A 24,085-nucleotide genomic window follows, 5' to 3' on the forward strand; every position below is an offset into this window, starting at 1 on the left:
AGATCTGGAAGGTTTTGACAATGCTTTTGGTTGGCATGCATATTTATGGTACGACAAGGTTAAAGTTCATAAATTGTTCAAAAACCATATTGTTAGAAAAGCAATTTTTGCAGTCTGGTTGAAATACAAAGACTTATTAGAGAGTAAAACCCCGAGGTGGTTATCACCGATGGAGGCTAAGGCTCGAAAAAGACTCAATATGGAGGCCTACTGGCCGAAATATTGGGAAATAATTGAAAAAATTGGAGACAATTGGAGGTTGCAGAGCCTGGAGAAATTAAAAAATAAGGTGCGGGACTGGTTACACTATGCTCAAATTCAAGAGGTTTTTAAAATAGATAAAAAAGTTGGTTTCCAGGTGGAAAAATCGAAATTGGAGACAGAATTGTTAGAACCAAAGACCAAGACATTATCGAGAATGTATAACTTGCTGCTTAAGTGGAATACACAGGATGAGATAGTTAAATCTGCCATGATAAAATGGGCACAGGATGTTGGACATAACATTATGTTCGAAGACTGGGAAAGGTTATGGAACACCGGAATGAAATTTACGGCATGTAGTGCCTTGAAGGAAAACATTATGAAAATGATATACCGGTGGTACATGACCCCAGTCAAGTTAGCTAAGATATATCACCTGTCTGATAACAAATGTTGGAAATGTAAGGAGGCAGAAGGGACATTTTTTCATCTCTGGTGGACCTGCCCAAAAGTGAAGGCCTTCTGGGAAATGATTTATAATGAATTGAAAAAGGTATTTAGGTATACCTTTCCTAAGAAACCGGAGGCCTTCCTGCTGGGTATGGTAGACCAGAAAGTGTTAAAGAAGGATAGAACTTTCTTTATGTATGCTAGCACAGCAGCAAGAATACTCATTGCAAAGAACTGGAAGACTCAAGATTTACCCACGCTGGAGGAATGGCAGACGCAGTTGATGGACTATATGGAATTAGCCGAAATGACTGGCAGAATCCGAGATTTGGAAGAAGAAACAATTGAGGTGGATTGGAAAAAATTTAAAGATTATCTGCAGAAATATTATATGTTGTATGAAGCTTAAGTTAGTGCACGATTAGGAAATGTTATGCTTTAGCAAATAGGACTAAGTAAATGGTAAAATAAGTCATAAAAGAGAAAAGGAGACAATCTGAACTAAAACATTATGTTTATTATAAAGGTGTTAAAAATCGAGTTACAACATATTGAATTTGAAGACATAATGATTGGAAGTTACAATAAGGTCTGAAATAAGGTAACAATTTGCTGACATTGTTAATTTAAAGAACGCAGATCTGGAAGGTGTGGGGAAGTCCAAAAGGGATTCAAGGACAGTTGAATTGTTAAGTATTTATAATCTTTTTGGGTATTTTCTTTCTTTGGTTAAAAAAAAAAAATGTTTCTTGTATTTCTTTTTTCTGTACCGTTTGGAATGCATAAAATCATGAAAAGAAACACAATAAAAATTTTTTTTTTTAAAAAAAAAATATTTATACTCTAAGGAATCAGAAGGTCAAAGAGGCCTTAAAAGACTGTTTAAGGAGGTGGAATGAGTCGAAATAATTTGAGGCTCTTCTCCCCTCTCTGGCAGGGGGCAACTGCAGGGTCAATATAAAACAAGCAGAGTGAATGATGTAGAAAATGAATGGGATGGTGCAAAAATTATATATATCTTTGTAAAGCCTTATGGCATTGAAGTTCTTGATATTTGCCATTAGCAGAGAGAGAGCTACGATGAGATATGAGTAGTGGCTTAAATCAGTTTGAAAAACAATATTTATAACTAAATATTATTTAGTTATAGAGAAAATCTGTGAATGACATTTTGTTAGTTTTATTTTTCATTGAATGAATACCCCATCATTCCTTCAAGGAGCTCATTGTGGTGTACAGTTGTACCTTGGGTTACAAACACGTTGAGTAACAAACACTTCTGGTTACCCGGAAGTAGTACCTCAGGTAAGAACTTTGTCCAAGGATGAGAGTAGAAATCGTGCGGTGGCAGCGGAAGGCCCCATTAGCTAAAGTGGTACCTCAGGTTAAGAACGGTTTCAGGTTAAGAATGGACCTCCAGAATGAATTAAGTTCATAACCAGAGGTACCACTGTATATCATTCTTCCCATTTTATCCTCACAACAACCGGTAGCAGACCTTGGGGTCTCACATCTCAGTGGCACCCTGTGCGATGCTAGAATTCAGCGGCTCCTGCACTCCATTCTAAATCATAGTTGTGTCACCTGCTGCAAAGTTGAGTGAGGATTTGAGCCCTTGTCTCCCAGATCATAATATAGGGGATTAAAAAAGTGCATTACACACAAATAAGTCTAAAAGGAAAAGGAAATCACACCACTATACTGTCCAGCAAGGTGGGTACTGTCCTGCTTTTTTTGGGTAACTGACGTGTTTCTAGGAGTCTTATCAGGGTCCAGAACCAATGGAAGGAACCAACTTTGTAACTTCTTCACACTATGATCCTGTGTGGCATTGCCAGGCCATGATCTAGCCCAGGCATAGACAAACTCAGCCCTCCAGATGTTTTGGGACTACAACTCCCATCATCCCTAGCTAACAGGACCAGTGGTCAGGGATGGTCAGAACTGACCACCATACCACTGACTATGTGTTAGTCTATGAGGAGAAGATCTAGAATTCATTTTCTTGGACTCTGATCTGCTAGAATCAACTAAGGTTACTAGAGGTCAAAATTATTCTGTCACAATTTAATAATTTTGTTCCTTAAATTCATTCCCTAGAGAATTAATTACTTCCTGGAAAATGAATAAGAAGCACACCTTGATTCATAGAGGTACTTCAGCATAGATACTATTATTATTATTTATTTGTTTATTTGTTTATTTGTTATTATTTAGTTAGTTAATGAGTAGACTTGGAGCTTAGGAAAATATATAATAAAGTTTAAAGTTTATTATATAGCAAACTTTCCTGCAGTACTTTTAGATAGTCTATGAAAATTGTTGCCCTTTGTATTCATTTCTGAAAAAAGCAGCTCTTTAGAAATGAAGTGAAGCTGCTCACTGTATTTCACAAACACTTTCTACTCTGTCAAAATCACTTTTATGGCAACCTTTTCAGTATTCTGGGAAAAATTAAAATTAAACACCACTTGTCACCTACTTTGTGTGTTTTCCTCATGTTTTGTAGGGGCCATAGCCCAGCAGTAGAGATAATGGTTATCTTGACTGAACTCAATCCTCAACATCAACACCATTAAGTAATTTCAATTGGCATATTTTAACTTGGGGGTTGCACATGCAATTGTCGACAGCTCTGTAGTGACTAAAATGATTATGAACATTTATTCATTTATGTGTTGGCTTATATTTATCACGCCATTCATCCAAAGATCACAGGGTGGTTCACAACATTATTTATTTATTTCAATGTTATTTATTTCTGTCCATCACTTTCTTCTCCCACCCCATCTCCAGTTCTAAAGAAGGCATGAAGTACAACCAAACAACAGTCAGTGAGTTTATCCTTCTGGGCTTCACCGACATCCGGAAACTGCAGCTCTTGTTATTCACCACCCTTCTCTTTTCCTACCTTCTGGCCATCCTAGGCAATGCTGTGATTATCACGGTTGCTCAAATAGATCACCGGCTACACACTCCTATGTATTTCTTCCTCCAGAATTTCTCTTTCTTAGAAATTGGCTTCACCACAGCAATAATTCCCCAAACCTTGGTCCATCTTTCAACCGGCAATAAAAACATCACTTACATTGGTTGCATGATACAGTCCTTCTTATATTTCCAACTGGGAACTACTGAGTTCTTCCTCTTAGCTGTCATGTCCTACGATCGATATGTAGCCATCTGCAATCCCTTGCGATATCCAGCCATCATGAACCATTACTTATGCATCACACTGGTTGTGTTTTGTTGGGTTGGCAGTTTTCTCCTGATCATTGGTCCATGGGTGCTTTTCCTACAGTTTCCAATATGCAAGTCCAACGTCCTTGACCACTTCTTCTGTGACAATACACCGTTGATCAAACTCGTTTGTGGGGACACATCACTTTTGGAATTCTTTGGGTTCATCACTGCTGTGCTTTCTGTGCTGGGAAGCTTGACAATTACAGTAATGTCATATGTCAAGATAATCCAAACCATCTTACATTTCCCCACTGCCACAGGGAGACAGAAGGCCTTTTCCACTTGTGCCTCTCACTTCATTGTGGTGTCCATCACCTATGGGAGCTGCATCTTCCTTTATATCAAACCAACACAGAGCAGCAAAGTGGAGTTTGGCAAAATGGTGGCCGTCCTCAATACTGTTGTGTCCCCTTTGCTCAACCCTTTCATCTACAGCTTGAGAAACAGACAGGTTCAGGAGGCCTTGAAAAATTTGTTTGGGCAACTCAAAACCATTGCTAAGGGACCAGGGACCATCTGAAAAGGAACTGTGAAAAGAGATCATCTGAAAAGAGACTGTGAAAGGAAATGGGCATTATATTATTCTTCAGAAGTATCCATCTTTGCAGAAGTTCTTCCTAGAAAAATTAGTCTTACACTCCATCTTGAAACATCATCATTACCAGTTCTTTTTTCTGGGGGGACACAAGGTTACGCATAACCCTAATCATTTTGTGAATCTTTGTACAGTGGTACCTCGGGTTACATATGATTCAGGTTATATACGCTTCAGGTTACAGACTCCGCTAACCCAGAAATATTACCTCGGGTCAAGGTCTTTGCTTCAGGATGAGAACAGAAATCGTGCAGCGGCGGCGCAGCGGCAGCAGGAGGCCCCATTAGCTAAAGTGGTGCTTCAGGTTAAGAACAGTTTCAGGTTAAGAACAGATCTCCGGAACAAATTAACCTGAGGTACCACTGTACTTTTGTCCAGAAAAATGAAAAGTACATAACATACTTATAAGTCTGAAGGAAGATGAAATCACACTAGTTTATTGTCCAATAAACAACTTCCTTCTTTATTGGGTCAACTGGCATGTTTCTAGGAGTCATATCAGAGCCCGGAACCAATGGAAGCACACAGTACGGGCCTATGTGGCATGGCTGGGCCAAGGCCTAGTTGCTTGCCTCTCTTTCCCTTCATTTCAGAACCATTGAACCACAGCTGTCAGAAGTAAGGACTGCTCATTCCTATGGAGTTAACTCCTCAAACATCTGACCTGGTAAGGTGGAGCTGATCATAGCCTCTCTGTCATTTACCAGAAGAGGAAGAGCAAGGTGGCCGTCAGGTCAAGGCTGCATGTGTGCAATGGCAGGAGAGCTGTATTGACCCTAATGGTGGGGCCACACAGTTCCACCATCATCATCTGCCCTCCCTCCTGGTATGTGGCAGTGATCTCACTGTTGCAATCTGCCCCATTGGATGAACCACTCCTGGCTCCTTTCCAGGAAACCGTGCATTGGATTTGGATTTCATATCCCACCTTTCACTCCCTTTAAGGAGTCTCAAAGCGGTTAACAATCTCCTTTCCCTTCCTCCCCCACAACAAACACTCTGTGAGGTGAGTGGGGCTGAGAGACTTCAAAGAAGTGTGACTGGCCCAAGGTCACCCAGCAGCTGCATGTGGAGGAGCGGAGACGCGAACCCGGTTCCCCAGATTACGACACTACCGCTCTTAACCACTACACCACACTGGCTCTCATTGAATTGCAGTCTTTCTGACCCTCATACATTGGATAATATATTCTGTGTCCTTTGCCTCATGTCTATGTGCCTGTATGCAGATCATGGATTACCAATAAGATGCCCCTCAGAAGTTGTTGGACTACAAATCCCATCAGCCTTAGCATGTATAGCTATTGGTCAGGGACAGCAGTATCAACAGTCCAACTTCATGTGGAGGGCACCGTTTTGGCTACCACTGATGTATATAGTCCACACTTGCCCACTTTTGTGGACTCCCGTGTTGGGGTGTGGGCTGTCCTGATAGGTTCCTGCACTTTAGAACTGACCACTTCACCACTGTCTACATGCTGGTCTATGAGAAGGAGACCTGGTATTCATTCAGTTGTTTTCTGATTTCCTGGTATCAACCAAGGTTACTAGAGGTCAACATCATCATCATTATTATTTTAAAAAAAGTTTAAGAAGTTTGTTCCTAGCAATCATCCCTTAGAGAATTAATTAACCTAAAGTGAGAGGCAAGTTTTGATCCTTGGAGGCATCTCAACTTAGATGGTTTAATTATTAAGAAGTTAATAAGTATACTGGAGCTTGGGAACTAATCAGCTGTTTAAAAAAGTTTTCAAATTAATTATCTGCCAAGTTTCTAGCAATGTTCTATGAAAAGGCCTATGAAAACTAGATTTTTAAAAGTCCTGTGTAAAAGTGTAATTTAACATCAGTGTAAAAGGACATACTGTATATTTAAAATCAACATGCTTTGACAAAGGTCCTCCTTCTGACAGGTAGAATGTCATGATTAGAGTTGAGGTGAAACTACTCATGGCATTTCACAACCACTTCCAGCTCTGTCAAAATCACTCTTATGGCAACTTTAACTGTGCAAAAAAAAAATCTCTTTTTTTGCTTAAATTCCCACCACTTGCCCACACTCTCAGTTCCTCACAATTGCCCTCAGTTATGCCAACCAGTCAAATCTGGGTGGCTGTAAGGGACTCTGATCTGCTAGAATCAACTAAGGTCCTGGAGGTTAGAAAGTATTCTGTCACAGTTTAATAAATTTGTTCCTTGTATTCATATCCCTAGAGAATTAATTACCACCCAGAAAATGAATAAGAAGCACACCTTGATTCATAGAGGTATTTCAGCATAGATACTACTACTATTATTATTAAGAAGTTAATGAGTAGACTTGGAGCTTAGGAAAATATATAATAAAGTTTAAAGTTTATTATATAGCAAAGTTTCCTGCAGTACTTTTAGATAGTCTATGAATACTGGGATGGCTGGTTTTTTAACAAACCAAGTCCCCTAACTTAAACATCAATGTAAAATGATATACCTTTTAAATCAGCACTCCTTTGCAAAACTCTTGTCATTTGTATTCATTTCTGAAAAAAAGCAGCTCTCTTTAGAAATGAACAAACACTTTCCACTTTGACAAAATCACTTTTATGACAACCTTTTCAGTATTCTGGAGAAAATTAAAATTAAAATTAAACTCCACTTGTCGGCACCCTCACTTCCCTACTATTGCTCTCAGTGATACCAGCTAGCCATATCTGGGTGAGTGCACATTTAGATACTTATAAAGTACTTTTGGAAAGCATTCAAGGAATGAGAGGAGAGGAGAGATGGACTACAAGGAAAAGTTAGCATCCATTGATGGCGGTCAGGCCACTGCAAGCATGAAGAACTGGAAAACAGCTATTTCAGGGGACGGAAACACTCACCATAAAACTGTAAACTCCACTGTAAGGAAGTGTACAGTTCATTTAAATAAATTAAATATCTGCAAAGCATTTATTTGGGAGGAAGGTGTGTAGAAAATGGACCCATTTTTAATCACTGCAGACCGTCACTTAAACAGGCAAAGGAGAGGGGTGATGTCTATAGACAGAGCAAGGGGAGCTAACCTGTGGTCCTACCAAAGTTAACCAACACTGATGTACAGAGATCGAATGATACATTTTTGCCATCTTCTAAAAGGGTCCTTGGGCAACATATATAACCACTCTTTCTAGTTGTTTTCTTGCTTTGCTCAACATGCTGACAGGTCTAGTGTGTGTGTGTGTGTGTGTGTGTGTGTGTGTGTGTGTGTGTAAAACAATTGGGGACTTCCTGCACTTGGCCAATTGTTTCCTGTCCTTATGTATGCAACATATTCCACTGTGGGGGGCAGTGAGGCCTGAATGGTAGAGCATTTGATTTGCACACAGAAAGTCCTGGGTTCAATTGCTACCAACTTCAGATAGGCCTGGGAAAGTCTGGAATAATCATCAGCTCCTAACCTGGAGATTGAATTTGGGACCCTTTGAGTCTGGTAGTGGCTTCTGGGAGCTGTGGTCCAAACATGTGGAGAGCATGGGTTGGAGAAGGCTAATCTGTGCAAATTAAGACAGCTTTGTTCCACTTAAGAATGAACATCTTCCTCCCAAGGGACCCTTAAATAAAGCTTGTCTCACTAGTATTCTATGGAGAAGATGATGGAAGACAGCCAGCCATGATAAGATTTAAGTGACACAGGAACTCTATATTATAGATATGGTGCTGAAAGCTGCATCATACCAAGGTGAGGCATATTATAGCATATTATACTGCTTTGCTTTATAAAGGTATTCAGAGTTTTCTTATTTTCATTATGGGCAAACATGTCAATTATTCCTATTTCTGAGAGAGATATCTAGGGTAGTATCAGTGCCAAGCTATATGATTAAATAGTTAACTAGTACAAAATTTTGGCAAATCAGCTTGTATTTACTTATTTTTTTAAGTCTTCATGAAAAAAAATTCCCCTTATGTGCACATATCTTCCTAATCTACATGTTTTTTTTAAGCAATTTATCATAATATAATGAAATTTGACATGTTATTGTCACCAATGTGTGCATTTTTTAGGACTTTTTATCCTAGTATATGCACATCTGCACCCACTACTTGGCCGGAGAACAGCATTCCAAAATTTCGAGAACTGAAATTTTTGAAAAATGACACTCCCCCCCCCCCCCTGTTTATGTGTTATTAGCATTATTAGGAAGTTTTGAAAGCCTTCAACAACACACATTTAACAATAATGTAGTGTGAAGAATGTTGACGCTTTCCTTAACAACTTTGCTCGCACGCTTTTGCTGACTTGGTTGTCTTTCTGTGGTGATAATGTCATAGTCCATTTTTTTCTGCAACTATGCTCCAATGATAAAACTTCCTTGAAATCAGGTGCAGCTCCTTCTGGCTCTGGAGGGCATTCTGTCTGGACTGGTGTTTGTCATCTCCTTGTCTGTCATGGGTCTCTCTGATGTCTACATCATTGCCACCATCTTGCACATGTACTCCATAAAAGGTCGGCAAAAGACATTTCCAACCTGCGCTTCTCACAGCAGAACCACGTCCATCTTTTATGGCAGTGCAATATTCATGTACTCCTTGCCCATCTTGGGATGTCCAGAAGGGAGTTGCAGTCCTTACTGGAGTGGTTACACCATTTCTGAACCCTTTTATAGTCTAAGGAATGAGAAGGTCAATGAAGCCTTCAAAGACTATCTGAAGATGAGGAAATCTGAACACGTGTGGTCTTTTTTTACAAAGTGGCTGGCAAATTAGGGAGGCTGTAGGGCATTAGTAGAATTAGTGGCAGCAATGTTTGTAGTAGGTTGATGGCCCTTTCCTTAGGTACAAAAATATAGATCCCATCTTCCAACTGGCAATATCAAGGCAACCTACAACCTGTTATATGCCTACAGGAAAGCTGTATGTAGGACCTGAGTGCAGCAGCACCCAGAAAGCAGAGTGGTGGCTAAAAATTTCCTCTTTCCCCTATCAACTTATTTCTTTTACAACCCCCGCCTGCCCAAAGAAACAAAATTATGGCAGAAATCCTTAGCAATTTGGAATGGAATGGTAAACCTGCCATCCACCCAACATGTATTTTCCTACCCTAAAAAGTCACTCATAAACCATGCCTTTTCTGGGGCACAACTGATGTCATGAACAGGTATCTGTCCAGCTCTGTATAAATATCAGGAATACACACATTTAACTGCATAATAAGCGCTTCATCAGTGTGTGAGAGCATATCTATATATCTGTGTTTATCTGTTTGGCAGGACTATTATTATTAAAGGATCAAATAGATGTAGAAACAGAATTAAGGCATGTGAATGAGATTTGAGCCAAAATCAATAGATCTCCTTGTTCCTATTTCAATTACATATAGTACATCTATAATACTCCCCTCCCCCCCAAAAAAAAACCACACCCTCAGATTGAAGGGGAAAGGCTTGAGGGGTGAATGCTAGCTATGCTCTTTTGAAGGAAGACAGCTGAAGGCAGCCCTGTATCAGGAAATTTTTAATGTCTGATGTTTTACAATTTTTATATATGCTGTAAGTGACCCAGACTGGCTGGGAAAACCCAGTCAGTTGGGTGGGGTATAATTATTATTATTATTATTATTATTATTATTATTATTATTATTATTATTATTTATAGCAGAATTTGACCACTTTTGCTGTTATATTCATAGTATTCCCCCCTGTGGTCCTTTAGGAACTGTGGCTGGACTCCAGTTACACACTTTTTGAAATCTTAGAATTGCCTCACAACCATCTTGGGCATCAAAGCTTCTATGAACTCTGACTTCAAGCCACAGATGTCGTACATGGAAATTTTCTGACCTAAGCTCTGTGATGGTTGGCAAAGCTGTTGTGGCAATTTCCTGCCACAATCCCATTGGCTCAGCTTGTGCTTTTGGTAATCCAACCATTGTCACAGTGAAGTCAGACACTCCTTGAGGACAGAGGCAGTCAAAATTATGTAATACACATGGTGAGATGAGGTATTATGGAGCCTGAGGCAAAGGGCATGATGTCACCTTCCCTCCAGCTACAGAAACCACCTATACTTAATCTTAGGGTCTTGGGGTTCAAGTCCCACACTTGAACTAGATCAGTGTTTGACTAGATCAGTGTTTCCCAACTTTGTGCCTCCAGCTGGTTTTGGACTACAATTCCCATCATCCCTTGCCACTGGTCTTGCTAGTCAGGGATGATGGGAGTTGTAGTTCAAAAACAGCTGGAGGCACAAGGTTGGGAAACACTGGACTAGATGACCCTTGTGGTCCCTTTCAACTTCATGATTCTATGACTCCGACTCTGAGCCAATGTATGAAACAGGAGGCTGAACCTGGTCTGATCCAGGCAGGCTTGGCTTAACTTCATAATCAGCCAAACAAAGATCAATGAGTTTTTACTGAATGATGATGAGGATGATGATACTTATCTATACTCATCTTTTGCCAGCGGATAACTCATGAAAGCCAAGACTTTATGGAGAACAAAACAAAGATCAAAGAGTTTTTACTGCTGGGATTCACTGAGAATAGCAAAATAGAGATATTTTTCTTTGTCCTTTTCTTAACCATGTACCTGATGACTGTAATGGGAAACATGATCATTATCACCATCACTCTCATGGATTTCCGCCTCAGGACACCCATGTATTTCTTCCTCCGGAATTATGCCATCTTGGAAATTGGATACACCACTGCTGCCATCCCCAAGGCGTTGTTCAACCTTGCATCTGGCAGGAAAACAATCTCGTATGCTGGATGTATGACCCAATCATTTTTCTATTTCTTCCTGGGCACCACAGATTTCTTCCTGCTGACCGTGATGTCCTTTGACCGATATGTGGCCATCTGCAACCCCCTAAGGTACACCACCATCATGAATGAGAAGTTCTGCACACTTTTGGTGCTGTTCTCTTGGATTGGGTCGCTTGCTGTGATTTTGGCCCAAAGTATGCTGTTCGTTCAATTTCCATTTTGTGGCTCAAACATCATTGACCATTTTTTCTGTGACAGCAAACCATTACTCCATCTTCTCTGTGGTGACACACATTTCTTGGAGCTCTCCGATTTTATTCTTTCGGTGTTTACGCTACTGGGGACTTTAGCTATCACCATTGTGTCCTACGTGAATATAATCTCAACTGTTCTCCACATCCCAAGTGCTGCAGGGAGGCAGAAGGCCTTTTCCACCTGTGCTTCCCACATCACCATTGTCACTGTCACCTATGGAAGCTGCATCTCTATGTACGTCATACCTGAACAAGATGGTGGGCAAAACTTCAACAAGGTTGTGGCCATTCTTAACAATGTGGTTTGTCCTCTAATGACCCCCTTTGTGTACAGCCTGAGGAACAGGCAGGTCCAAGATGCTTTGAAAAATGCTTTTGACTGCAGGTATGTATTTAATAAAATGCAGAGAAACTCATGCAGTTTGAAATGATGGAAGGAAGGGGATTTATGAACTGGTTAAAATAGACCCATGATACTTCTTATGGTGTTTCAGAAGTCCAAATAAATAGTTTTCTCATTAAAACAAAGCCTTCACTGATGTGGAAAACCTCTGAATTATCACCAGACCCTTATTTCATAGTCAGAAGAACATAGAATCATAGTTTTAGGCAGTGTTATTTTTCTATAAAAAGAGATGCCAGAACTCACCATGAACCTTTCCCTTGCTCTCTTATAATGGCAATGGTGCCTACCTGAGAGGTGCCAGAACTGAGTTTTGATGACAAGGACCCTCATACCTATGGGACCACCTCTCCTTGTATGTCCCACAGAGGACCTTTAAGTCTTTAAATAAAAGCATCTTGGAGATCCCGGGCCACAGGGAGGTTAGGCTGGCCTTGCCCAGAGCCAGGGCTTTTTCGGCCATGGCCCATATCTAGTGGAATGCTCTGTCACAAGAGACTAGGGCCCTGCCTGACTTGACATCTTTCTTCAGGGCCTGCAAGACGGAGCTGTACCATCAGGCCTTTGGCCAAGGCACAGTCTATCCCCCTCTCTCCTTCTGTAATCCTCATAGAACTCTAACCCAATGGTTGCCATTAATTTGATTCTGAACTCATTTTAGTATGTATTTTAATTAATTGACTGTGTGATTTTATGTACACTGTACTATTTTTACTTGTTGTTAGCCACTCTGAGTCCAGCTTTGGCCGGGGAGGGCGGGATATAAATAAAAATTTATTATTATTATTTATATGTATAAAAAAACCTGGTTTGAGGCCTTGTAGGCCAAATCTGCATCCAGGGCTGGAAATCTAGAGCAAGCCAACCTGGAACATATGTGGCCATTCATGGTAGGAAGCATTCACCACAACACTTTAGCACCTTGCTCCGATGGAAGCTGCATCTCTATGTACATGAAACCAGAGCGGTACAGCCTTTCAATAAGGCTGTGGCCATTTTCAACAATGTGGTTTGTCCTCTTATGACCACTTCTGTGTACAGCTTTGTGGAACAAGCAGGTGAAAGATGCTTTGAAATATGCCTTTGACTGAAAACATGATTTTAAGTTCTTGGAGTTTGAAACAACAGGAGGAAGGGGAAAAGTGAACTGACTCATGAAGCATTTTGTGGTGTATCTGAAGCCCAAATAAACCAATTTCTTTTAAAATAATCAATGGTTTCCAAAAGTCAATGAACTTGGCATATCATGTGTGTCTCTTGAATTTCAAGCAACAGAAAACTCTGTTCTACATAACTGGATACTGGTAATCTCTCTTACTCCCAGTATGTTTGTTCTAAGGAAACTTAAGCTTTTTTGAGGAAATTGTGTTTTTATTCCTTTCACACATACCAATCACTGTATCTTTTTCAAGGAAGAACTCTTTACTCTAGAATATTAAATAACCCTTTAAGTGCCACTAAAGGTAAAGGTAAAGGTACCCCTGCCCGTATGGGCCAGTCTTGACAGACTCTGGGGTTGTGCGCCCATCTCACTTAAGAGGCCAGGGGCCAGCGCTGTCCGGAGACACTTCCGGGTCACATGGCCAGTGTGACATCGCTGCTCTGGCGAGCCAGAGCTGCACACGGAAACGCCGTTTACCTTCCCGCTGGTAAGCGGTCCCTATTTATCTACTTGCACCCGGAGGTGCTTTCGAACTGCTAGGTTGGCAGGCGCTGGGACCGAGCAGCGGGAGCACACCCCGCCACAGGGATTCGAACCGCCGACCTTTCGATCGGCAAGTCCTAGGCGCTGAGGCTTTAACCCACAGCGCCACCTGCGTCCCAGGGGGCAGCAAATATAAGGAAATGCTATGCAGTTTTGTCAGCACAACAACTGTCTGAGGCAGGAAGCCTGTGCCCCTGTTCATATATTCTGCCAGGGTGGTTACAAGTCCCTAGCCACACCTATACCATACATTTAATGCACTCCTATACCACTTTAAAAACCATGGCTTTCCCCAAAATTTCTGGGAACTGCAGTTTACTGAGGGTGCTGGGAATTGCAGTTCTGCAAAGGTTTTGTAGCACCCTGCTTGTGGTTAACGCTTAGCTGCAATGAAATATTCAACGCAGCAATAGAGAAATTAAAATAATAATTTATTTGTCAGACAAATAAATGATAGGCACAGTGGTATATGGTTACCAAAGCTCTGTCCCTCCAGCCATTATGGCCAGCACTTATATTTCCTCAGCCCAGCCCCCTTGCTCCTCTTTTGGCTGCCTCTGTCCAATCCTATTGGCTGTTTGCTAGAACCAATCATAAAAGATACACCCATTTCCTATTACCTTTTATGGGAGACAAAGAGCTATATTTCCTTCTATCCATAAATGGCAGACAAGTAGCCATATATCTTACATTTGCCTCGACAAGGCACCTTAATTACCAGATCACCTTTTCCCCTGTTGCCCCTGCATTCCAAAACAAATGGCTAAAACAAATGGCTCATGGTATTAAATTCTATCTAAACAGAGATCTTGGGTTCACATTCTCACACACCACCAATGAAATAAGAATCTAACATACGAATCTAACATTTCTTACTTTCTAAATCCTTTGAATAATTACATTAAGCCAACAAATCTCATACATAACATAGATAGCTTTTTAGAAGAAAAGGCCTTTGCAAAGTAAAAAAGGAACTCAGTAAAAACAGCTTCAAAATATGGCTAGAGTCTGATGGGAGGCACATGGTATTATTTTCTGTTAAACAATAAATCTTACTATTTACCAACTCTTAATTAGTGTTTTTGCAGCTTGATTGTATTCTGTAATATGTAGGGTCAGTGTAACATTTGCTCCCAGCCTGCAATTCCCTTTTACAACTTTGAGAAACTTGTCTCCTGCTACTGCTATAAATCAGGGGGGGGCTCACTCTACTCTGATAAAAGTGCTTTTTTGGGGGGTGAGACAGCGAGAGTTCACAGCACGCAAAATTGCTGTTGTGATCTTGCACGGAGAAAAAAAGCATGTCCCATTTTTTTCTGGGACACACAACAAGTATGTCATGTTTTGAAGGCAAATCTTAGTGTGGAAAATCAGCTCCACAACCAAAATCTGATGAGGCCTAATTCAACCTGAACCTTCCCCTAGAAACAACTTTTAGAGCAGCTAGCCTCTATTGAGTGCCTCAGGTTGTGCAGTTCTAACTTTGGACATAGGTTGGAGCTGTACCATTATGAAGACTGGTGGCAATTCAGAATTACTCCTTCCTTTGTGTTGTCCCCTTTCCCAACTTGAAGTGTGTGTATGTGTGTGTCTGTGAGGGAGGGAGGGAGGGAGGGAGGGAGATGAACTGGATTGGACTTTACTTTTGAATGTTTGGCCCAATTCTTCTTGTTACCTGGTGCAGTGGAGACCAAAGGCTTGACAAGGCTCTTAGGAGACGTAGCTCCTGGGAAGAGGACTTGATCGTTAAGTCACTCTGAGAACTGTAGTCCAGAAAGGGGAATAGGAGTCACCTAACAACTCTCCTTGCCCTTAACAAACTACAGTTCCCAGGATGCTTTTGGGGAAGCCATGGCTGCTTAAAGTGGTATGATACAGTTTGAAATGCATAGCGCAGATGGGGTCTAAGTTAGGATGAGCACATGAAATCAAACATCCTAAAGCACCTGATATGTACACACACACACACACACACAAACAAACATTATATATGTATAATTTTATAGCAGGAGAAAAACCTTTTTATAGCAGGAGAAAATTCCTTTTGATCATCTCCCTTGGCAGAAGTTTCAGATTGTAGAACACTTTAATTAATTCAATAAGTTTTGCAGGCCTTTGGGGGGTATCCTGCAGAAATGTGAACAAAATTAATCTATAGGCATGGGACTTAATCAGGCAACAAAGTTTTGAAGAGTTAGTAGCAAACTTTTTGTTCTCTTGGTACATTAGGGGAAGCAGATAATGAGGTTGGTTTGGAAGGGGAAATCAATTAGCATTTGTTTATCCTCACAAGAATCCTGCAAGGCGGGTTCGAGGAAAAGAGAGTGACTGATCCAAAGTCACCTAGTGATTTCATCTTCCGGGTCCTAGTCTGGCCCTCTGACCACTGCACCACCCATTGGCCACTAGCCAATGACTACTAGCCAATGATAGCACTCACCATAATGACTGTATGCTATCTCCAGGACCAGAAGCATCATGCTTCTGAATACAGTGGTACCTCTAATTATGAACGTAATTCGCTCCGGAGGTCTGTTCTTAACCTGAAACTGTTCTTAACTAGAGGTGTGCTTTCACTAATGGGGCCTCTTGCTGACGCTGTGCCGCCAGCACACGATTTCCATTCTCATCCTGGGACAAAGTTCTCAACTCGAGGTAACTCTTCCAGGTTATTTAAGGCAGTTCCATTTTTCTCCAACATTTCTCTGTTGAAAATGGGGACATCCCATCCCAGAAAGATAATTTTACTATTTATACCCCACACATCTTACTGGGATGCCCCAGCCACTCTAGGCAGCTTCCAACATATATAAAAATATAATAAAACATTAAACATATTTTTTTATAAAAAAAAAACTTACCTATACCAGATTGCTTTAAAATGGCCTAGGGGTTGGATAACTCCCTATCCTCCAACATTTCTCTAACGAAAATAGGGACATCCTAAGGAAAAGTGGGACATTCCGGGATCAAATCAGAAACCAGGATGGCTTCTCAAAATCAGGGTTGTCCCTGGAAAATAGGGGCACTTGGAGGGTCTGTGATGGTTGATGTTTGGATGGTTTGAACTGAGCAGGACCTATTGGGAATTGTAATCCAAACATAACAAGAGCACAGATTGTAGAAGGCTGATTCAAGCATTGTGACCATCCTCCAAAGGCATCTTTAAATAAAGCTTGCTCAACTGATATTATGTCAACAGAATGAAGACAATCAGCTGTGGTAAGATTATAGGATTTAGAAATCTACATGAAATATAATTTCACCATGGCTATGCCAGGCATATTACAGAATATTATACTGATTTGCTTTCTTTATAAATGTATTTATAGATTTTTTTATTATGGGCTGAACATGACTATCTTTTGTGTGAAAGACATCTAGTGCAGTATAAATACATTATTTTGTGTTTTGTGCATTCTGTTTTCTTCCTACCTACTCTACAAGTCATTGTCCGAAAATAAATACACTATACTTCTACATAATTAAATCATTAAATAGGCAATAAAGTTAGAATAAAACGCAAAAGAATAATCTACAAAGCAGTTGGAAATGGAACCACAAATCTATTACTGTTAATATTATGGATCTAACTATCAAAGTCTTTATTTAATTATACATATGAGGCTGGGTGTATTTCTTCAGGAAGGGATATACCATGAAATCGTATAAAGTCTTCTTAGAAGTTTGTCTCCTAGAGTTCAACAAGGTTTAATCCTAGGAAAATGGGAATAGGATTGCAGCCTTAATGCTCCATGTACAAATGCTAATTTTTTTGTATTTGGTTGGATATAAGTGTCAGGGAACTGCCATCAGAGTGAGAAACGGAGGCAGGGCTACCCAGCGATGCCGGAGAGGGGACGAGCAGGGGGGAAGGATTTCAGCGTAACACCCATAGAGAAGAGAGGGAGATGGAGGAATTGGTGACAGGGCTCCAAGACCCTTCCCCTGACACTAGTGGAGAGAGCGCTGGGACGCCCCTGCCTTCCCCTTACTTGCGCAGACGCGTTCCGCGCAGAGAACATAGAAGGAGACTCGGGGTCAAACAGCTTTTATGCTGGAAGAGGTTCAAGAGACGCCCACTCTCAGATTCTGCAAGTGACTAACAGGTCACGGAGGGCAAGCTCCAACCCTGGGCATGGTTGGGGCAAGCAAACTAACTGAACTGAAGTAAGGTTACGCACAAGTAACTCCTCACAACCGTTACAATAAGGATGAGTGGTTGTGTGAATTTTGATCTCTCTCTGTTGCTCACTTTTCACATTCTGAAGTTTGGTTTTCCACATTTTCAAATCGGATTGTGGTTGTTGTTGTTGTTGTTTAAGTCATCCTGAAAAATTGTCAGTATCTCATTGCAAATTTCTCCTATTTCTTCCCCATCCCTAGTTGGAAGATTGAGGATGCTGTGGTTTGTTTGTTTGTTTGTTTTTAAAAGAGAAGAAGGTATAGATGAGAAATAAGGCTCTTTGTGATCAACAACTTTATCTTGTAAATGATATTATAAAGTAGCAATAGAAATAAAACAAACACATAATTAGAGGTAAGGTAAAGCAGCTATCTTTCTTTCAATAAGGTCCAGTGAAGTTCTGATCGTCTTGAACAACACATGTTTACATGCAATGTACAGTGAAGAATGCTGGTCATTTTCCAAGTGCAGAGTACCACAAAATCAATGACAATTTTACAGAATCATAATCTGGAGGAAAACCTACTTTGAGCTATCTGTTCTAAACTTCTATTGCTTGCAAGAAAACAAAACATTCTGTATTTTTTTTTTATGAGCAACAGAACAAAAGGAACAAAGAATTAGTTGTGGTGTCAACAGAAAACACCTTGATAATTCTTGTCAGCGAGGAAGCTCCTGTTAGTGCCCAGAACAGTAGAAGAGCGGGAAAAGAGTCTGCCTTGAATCACACAAACTCTAAAGCATACATGTTTCAACTGCTTGATTGTTCTATACTTCCACATTGGCCATGGGATTGAAGAACCAGAGCAGCGTGGAGCAGGTGACTGAGTTCATCTTAACTAGCTTCCAACTTCCTAGGCACTTGGAGCTCCTCCTTTTTGTGGTGCTTCTTGTTGTTTTCCTGATAACAATATCTGGGAATATCACCATCATCACACTGGTATGCTTGGACCAGCGCCTCCAAACCCCCATGTACTTTTTCCTCTGCAACCTCTCACTCATGGAGGTCTTCTTTGTCACGTCTATTATCCCCAAGATGCTGGTGGACATGGTTTCTCTGAAGAAAGCCATCTCTTTCTTGGCCTGTGTGGCCCAGTGCTATTTCTACTTCTTCTTTGGGGCCAGTGAAACCATCCTTCTTGCTGTGATGGCCTTTGATCGCTATGTCGCCATCTGCAAGCCACTGCGCTATGCCATCATCATGAATGGATGGGTCTGCATTGATTTGGTCCTGGGCTGCTGGATCGGTGGCTTCCTTGCTCCTGTTGCCCCAATCATTTTACTCTACACACTATCCTTCTGTGGCTCTAATATTATTGACCATTTCTTCTGTGACTACACCCCAGTTGTAAAGCTTTCTTGCAGTGATGTGCAGGCCCTCCTGGCTCTGGAGAATATCTTGTGCTCAGTTATGCTCCTGGGCTCTTTGTTTGTCACTCTTCTCTCTTACGTCTACATCATTGGCACCATCTTGCGCATGCATTCCACCAAAGGTCGACAAAAGACTTTTTCCACCTGTGCATCTCACATCACGGTAGCCTCCATTTTTTATGGCAGCTCAATTATCATGTACTCTTTACCCAGCCAGGGATACTCCCAAGATGTCCAGATGGGCCTTGCTGTCCTTACTGGGGTAGTTACTCCTTTACTGAATCCTTTTATTTATAGTCTAAGGAATGAGAAGGTCAAGGAGGCCTTCAAAGACTGTCTGAAGAAGAGAAAATTCACACTATGAGAATGAAGCAATTTGTTGATCCATCCTGCTCTTCCTTTGTCGAACTGTCATTGGTTTGATTTGTTCTTCTACAAATTGCCTGGGGAATGAGGGCAAGTTGTAGGGTGATGTGGTCAGTGCTTTTTTCTTAAAAAAAAAAAAGGTTTAGGAGTACTCTCATTTTCCTACTCATATTGAAATACTGCCCCTCAACGAGGCCAAACTTAGATTCACAAAATGTTTAGCAGTATGCATACCACTGTATACTCCAAGAAAAAAAAGCACTGGATGGGTTAAATTCCACCTTACCTCCAAGGAGCACAAGGTGCTGTGCATGGTTCTCCCCACTACCCATTCCACCCTCACAACAACTATGTGAGGTAGGTTAAAGAAACAGAAATACAAAATTGGGTCATATGACAAGAAGGTTATTAAAAAACAAACAAACAAAATGCACCTTTTCTCTCACACACATGCCCAGAAAATGGAGAACATTGAGCAAACTTTTTCCCAGGTATTTTCCCAGGTATGTGGGGTAGTAGTCACCTTTTTCCTTTAGAACACGGATGGGGAATCTCTGACATATGGGCCAAATGTGGTGTTCCAGGTGCTCCCATTGGGATCTTCAAACCATTTCGGCAAAAGCTGCACCTGTCCACCATACACACGATGTGATATTTGCATAAGTTATGGGGCAGATAAGGGTGCGGTTTCAAAGGAACTATTACGAGATTAAAGCAGGCTCCTGATTATTCCTTTGCTCAAGGAAGGTTTGCTTTCCAATGTCCAGCAGCTGATCAGATGTTGGCACACACCTAGCTCAAGGAAGGTGAAGTAGTCCCCATTCAGTGAAAACCACTTCTTACTCCCAGTGATGTTCCTTGAAGTTGTGACTTAGGCACCTTGGCAGAACTACCAATCGTGTGACTTCATTATGATGCCACGTGATTGCCAAGTGAGGTGTCCCACCCAACAGTCAATCGTTGCCCTATAGCAGGCATGTCCAACAGGTAGATCGTGATCTACTGGTAGATCATTGGATGTCTGCAGTAGATCACTGGTAGATCACTGGCTCCCCCCAAAGAAGCTGAACAATTGTGGCTCCCCTAAAACAAGCTCAACATTTTACCTCCTCCCTGAAAAAGCTCAATAACTTTGACCCGAACCCTAAAAAAGGGGGTAGATCACTGTCAGTTTTTAACTCTGTGAGTAGATCGCAGTCTCTTGGGAGTTGGCCACCTGTGCTCTATAGGGTGGAGCCAAATGTTCCCCTGCCTTCCCTCTAATGTCACTAAGTCTGGGATCCTGGGAAGGATGAAAACTCCTGGCCAGGATTCGAACACACTTGCTGCTGCTGTGCCCGACTCCACTTGCAGCCTTGGGTTGGAGGAGAGAAAGAAGAAGATAAGCTAATGTATTGTAATCATTATTATTTATTTATTAGACTGCCCTTCAGCTGAGGATTATGGGGCAATTTGCAGTACAGGCATCCCCTCCACATACACACGATCAATATAATCAACTGTGTATACACGCAGTGCTGGGAAATAATCAAATAATTCAATTCAAACCAGGAAATGGTGGGAGAGAGCTGGAGAGTGCTTGTGGCTCATGGGTAGACCATCCCCGGAGCCCAGAGAGGAAGCCCCTTAGATACCAGAAGTGTAGTGGGGCTTTGTTTAGGCTGCTCAGCCTCCCTGCCTAACAGACGGTGTGTGGGGCAGCGCAGCAGCAGCAGTCACTTTTCCACACGTCCTCCAGCCTCCTGCCCACCCCAGAGCTTCAATTCTAGTTGTGGATATTTTTGGACACAGTATTTTTGGTATGGGTTGAAGAGAGAGTGGCAGAGAGGGAGTTTAAAGGGTGCTCCCCACCTTATGTGATTTCACTTAAGCATGAGGGGGCCCGGAACGTAACCCCAAGATAAGTGGGGAGTCACCTGCATAAAAACACAACAATGCATAACATAATTACAAATGAAACCCTCCCCCAAACCACATACACAGTTTCAAAGGCCATAGATTATTTAATTAGCCAAAGGTACAGAGAGGATGAATGGTTTTTTCCTGGCACTTAAATATATGAAAGGAAGGCACCAGGCGAGCCTCCCTGGGGAGAGCATTCCACAAACAGTAAGAACAAAAGTGCTTACTGTTGCTAAAGGTGAGCCCCACTTTAAATGAACTGATGGGAAATAACTCCTCCCTCTGGAAACTAATTGATGAAATAGTATTATAAGATGTTTCTCCTTTTGAATGCAACCTGTCAATATCATGCCAGCACACATGTTTCAGAGTAGGAGAATATAGTAGCTGAATCATAGATCGTCTGCTTTGCCCGAATAAGATCCCAGGTGCAACCTCTACCATGTCCAGGCAGAAAAATTGCTAGAGAAATTGCCAACCCAACCCCAATACAGGATTGAACATGGGACTGTTTGGAACTGGAAGGGGCTGCTGGGAATTGTAATCCAAACACATTGATAGCACAAGGTTGGAGAAGACTGATTCATGCAGCAGAAACCTGGTCTGTTCCATCTCAGTATAATTGTCATCTTCCCAAGGTACCTTTAAATAAAGTGTGCCTTGCTGGTATTCTATAGAGAGGATTAGGAAAGGCACCCAGCCATGGTAAGATTCATGGACTTTGAAAACTTACATCACTTCTGTTTGAGACTTTCACCTGATAACTGCACCATACTTAGGCAACACTCTACAAATTTACTCTACACAAGAACACTTATCTCTTATTTAACTTATGGATCAAGATGGGTAACTTTGCTTTTTGTGCAATGTTTACTTTTCTCTTTGTTTTCTTTTTTGTTGGTTTTAATGTCTCTGTTCTTTTGTTTATATATTGTAAGTCACTTAGAATTACTTTAGTAAAACAGTGACCAGTAAATTTAACGAAGCAAATAAAAGACACACTATTATCTATACTATACTACAAAATCCAATCATTACATAGCAAAAAGTTAGCATTTTAATTGTTTTAGTGCTTGATCTGAAAATGCATATGAGGCTCTCCTCTGTAGGAAGGTATTTAAAGGGCAAATTTTTGATGTCTAGGAGCCAATAAAACTGCTTAGAGGTTTCAATACAACCAAGCAGTACATAAACGTTGCAAAATAAATTGTTTTTAAATAAGTACAGTAAGAAGTCAGTCCCACAGGGTTCAATGGAAATTTGAACACTAGTAATGTATGAGAAAATAATGATTTTTTTTTTTAATGTATTTCTTAAGAAGATTGGGTTTTAAGTGTAAGCCTTTTGGCAACTGTAAGGGAGGGGGACCCTATTAGTGCCCAGATTACTGGAAGAGATGAAAAACAGCTTTCCTTAAATCATACAAACCCTAAAGTGTATATGTGTGTGTTTCATCTGCTTGATCGTCCCATAATTCCACTTTGGCCATGGGAATGAGGAATCACAGCAGCATGGAACAGGTGACCGAGTTCATCTTAATTGGCTTCCAACTTCCTAGGCAATGGGAGTTCTTCCTTTTTGTGGTGCTGCTTCTTGTTTTCCTGTTAACGGTAGCTGGGAATATCACCATCATCACACTGGTATGCTTGGACCAGCGCCTCCAAACCCCCATGTACTTTTTCCTCTGCAACCTCTCACTCATTGAGGTCTTCTTCGTCACATCTATCATCCCCAAGATGCTGGTGAACATGGTTTCTCTGAACAAAGTCATCTCTTACTCAGGCTGTGTGGCCCAATGCTATTTCTACTTCTCCTTTGGCGGCAGTGAAGCCATCCTTATTGCCGTGATGGCCTTTGATCGCTATGTCGCCATCTGCAAACCTCTTCGTTATACCATCATCATGAATGGATGGGTCTGCACCGATCTGGTCTTGGGCTGCTGGGTTTGTGGTTCCGTCACTACACTTGTCCCCATCATCCTGCTCTTGGACCTATCCTTCTGTGGCTCTAACACCATTGACCATTTCTTCTGTGACTATGCCCCAATGATAAAGCTTTCTTGTAATGATGTACATTTCAACCTGGCTCTGGAGAATGTCGTGTCCTCGGTGGTGCTCCTGGGCTCTTTGTTTGCCACTCTTCTCTCTTACGTCTACATCATAGCCACCATCTTGCGCATGCAGTCCACCACAGGTCGACTAAAGACATTTTCCACCTGTGCATCTCACATCACTGTTGCTTCCATCTTTTATCTCTGTTCAATCTTCATGTACTCTTTACCCAGCCAAGGATACTCCCAGGATGTCCAGATGGGCATTGCTGTCCTTACAGCAGCTGTTACACCTTTACTGAACCCTTTTATTTATAGTCTAAGGAATGAGAAGGTCAAGGAGGTATTCAAAGACTTTCTGAAGAAAAGGAGATTCACACTGTGAGAATGAAGTAACTCTTTGATTCATCTTGCTCTTTCGTCATAGCATCCTGCTGATTCAGTTTGTATTGGTTGATTGGAATGCGAACAAGGGTGTTGAACTGCTGATTGTGTTGTTTCTTCTGCATTGATGTCATTTGATAGGAAGAAGTGACCCCTTCTTTCAACTTCATTGAAGGTAATCAAACAATTGCACTATCCAATCACTGCAAGAATGTTGGGAGTGTAATTCAGTCACCACGTGT

At 41.2% G+C, this 24,085-nt stretch overlaps 4 protein-coding genes across 4 annotated transcripts; all 4 read left to right on the top strand.

Annotated features, from left to right (window-relative positions):
- Positions 1-3,463: 3,463 nt before the first annotated feature.
- Positions 3,464-4,417, top strand: LOC309354683 (olfactory receptor 6E1-like; the record flags this gene model as incomplete). The annotated part of the gene is made up of 1 exon (XM_081884947.1): positions 3,464-4,417. One exon carries the CDS (start codon positions 3,464-3,466, stop codon positions 4,415-4,417), a length of 954 nt encoding a protein of 317 aa, XP_081741073.1.
- A 4,485-nt stretch (positions 4,418-8,902) lies between these two features.
- On the top strand, positions 8,903-15,344 carry LOC309354684 (olfactory receptor 6E1-like; the record flags this gene model as incomplete). The annotated part of the gene is made up of 3 exons (XM_081884948.1): positions 8,903-9,184; positions 10,918-11,861; positions 15,269-15,344. The coding sequence occupies 3 exons, from the start codon at positions 8,903-8,905 to the stop codon at positions 15,342-15,344; spliced, it is 1,302 nt and encodes a 433-aa protein (XP_081741074.1).
- Positions 15,345-18,202: 2,858 nt separating this feature from the next.
- LOC309354945 (olfactory receptor 6M1-like) lies at positions 18,203-19,565 on the top strand. The gene has a single exon (XM_081885257.1). It carries the CDS (start codon positions 18,558-18,560, stop codon positions 19,503-19,505), a length of 948 nt encoding a protein of 315 aa, XP_081741383.1. The 5' UTR covers positions 18,203-18,557; the 3' UTR covers positions 19,506-19,565.
- Positions 19,566-22,896: 3,331 nt separating this feature from the next.
- Positions 22,897-23,844, top strand: LOC309354685 (olfactory receptor 6M1-like; the record flags this gene model as incomplete). The annotated part of the gene is made up of 1 exon (XM_081884949.1): positions 22,897-23,844. The coding sequence occupies one exon, from the start codon at positions 22,897-22,899 to the stop codon at positions 23,842-23,844; it is 948 nt and encodes a 315-aa protein (XP_081741075.1).
- Positions 23,845-24,085: the final 241 nt, after the last annotated feature.

This window comes from Podarcis melisellensis (assembly GCF_964234715.1).
Source record: "Podarcis melisellensis genome assembly, chromosome: 13".
NCBI lineage: Eukaryota > Metazoa > Chordata > Lepidosauria > Squamata > Lacertidae > Podarcis > Podarcis melisellensis.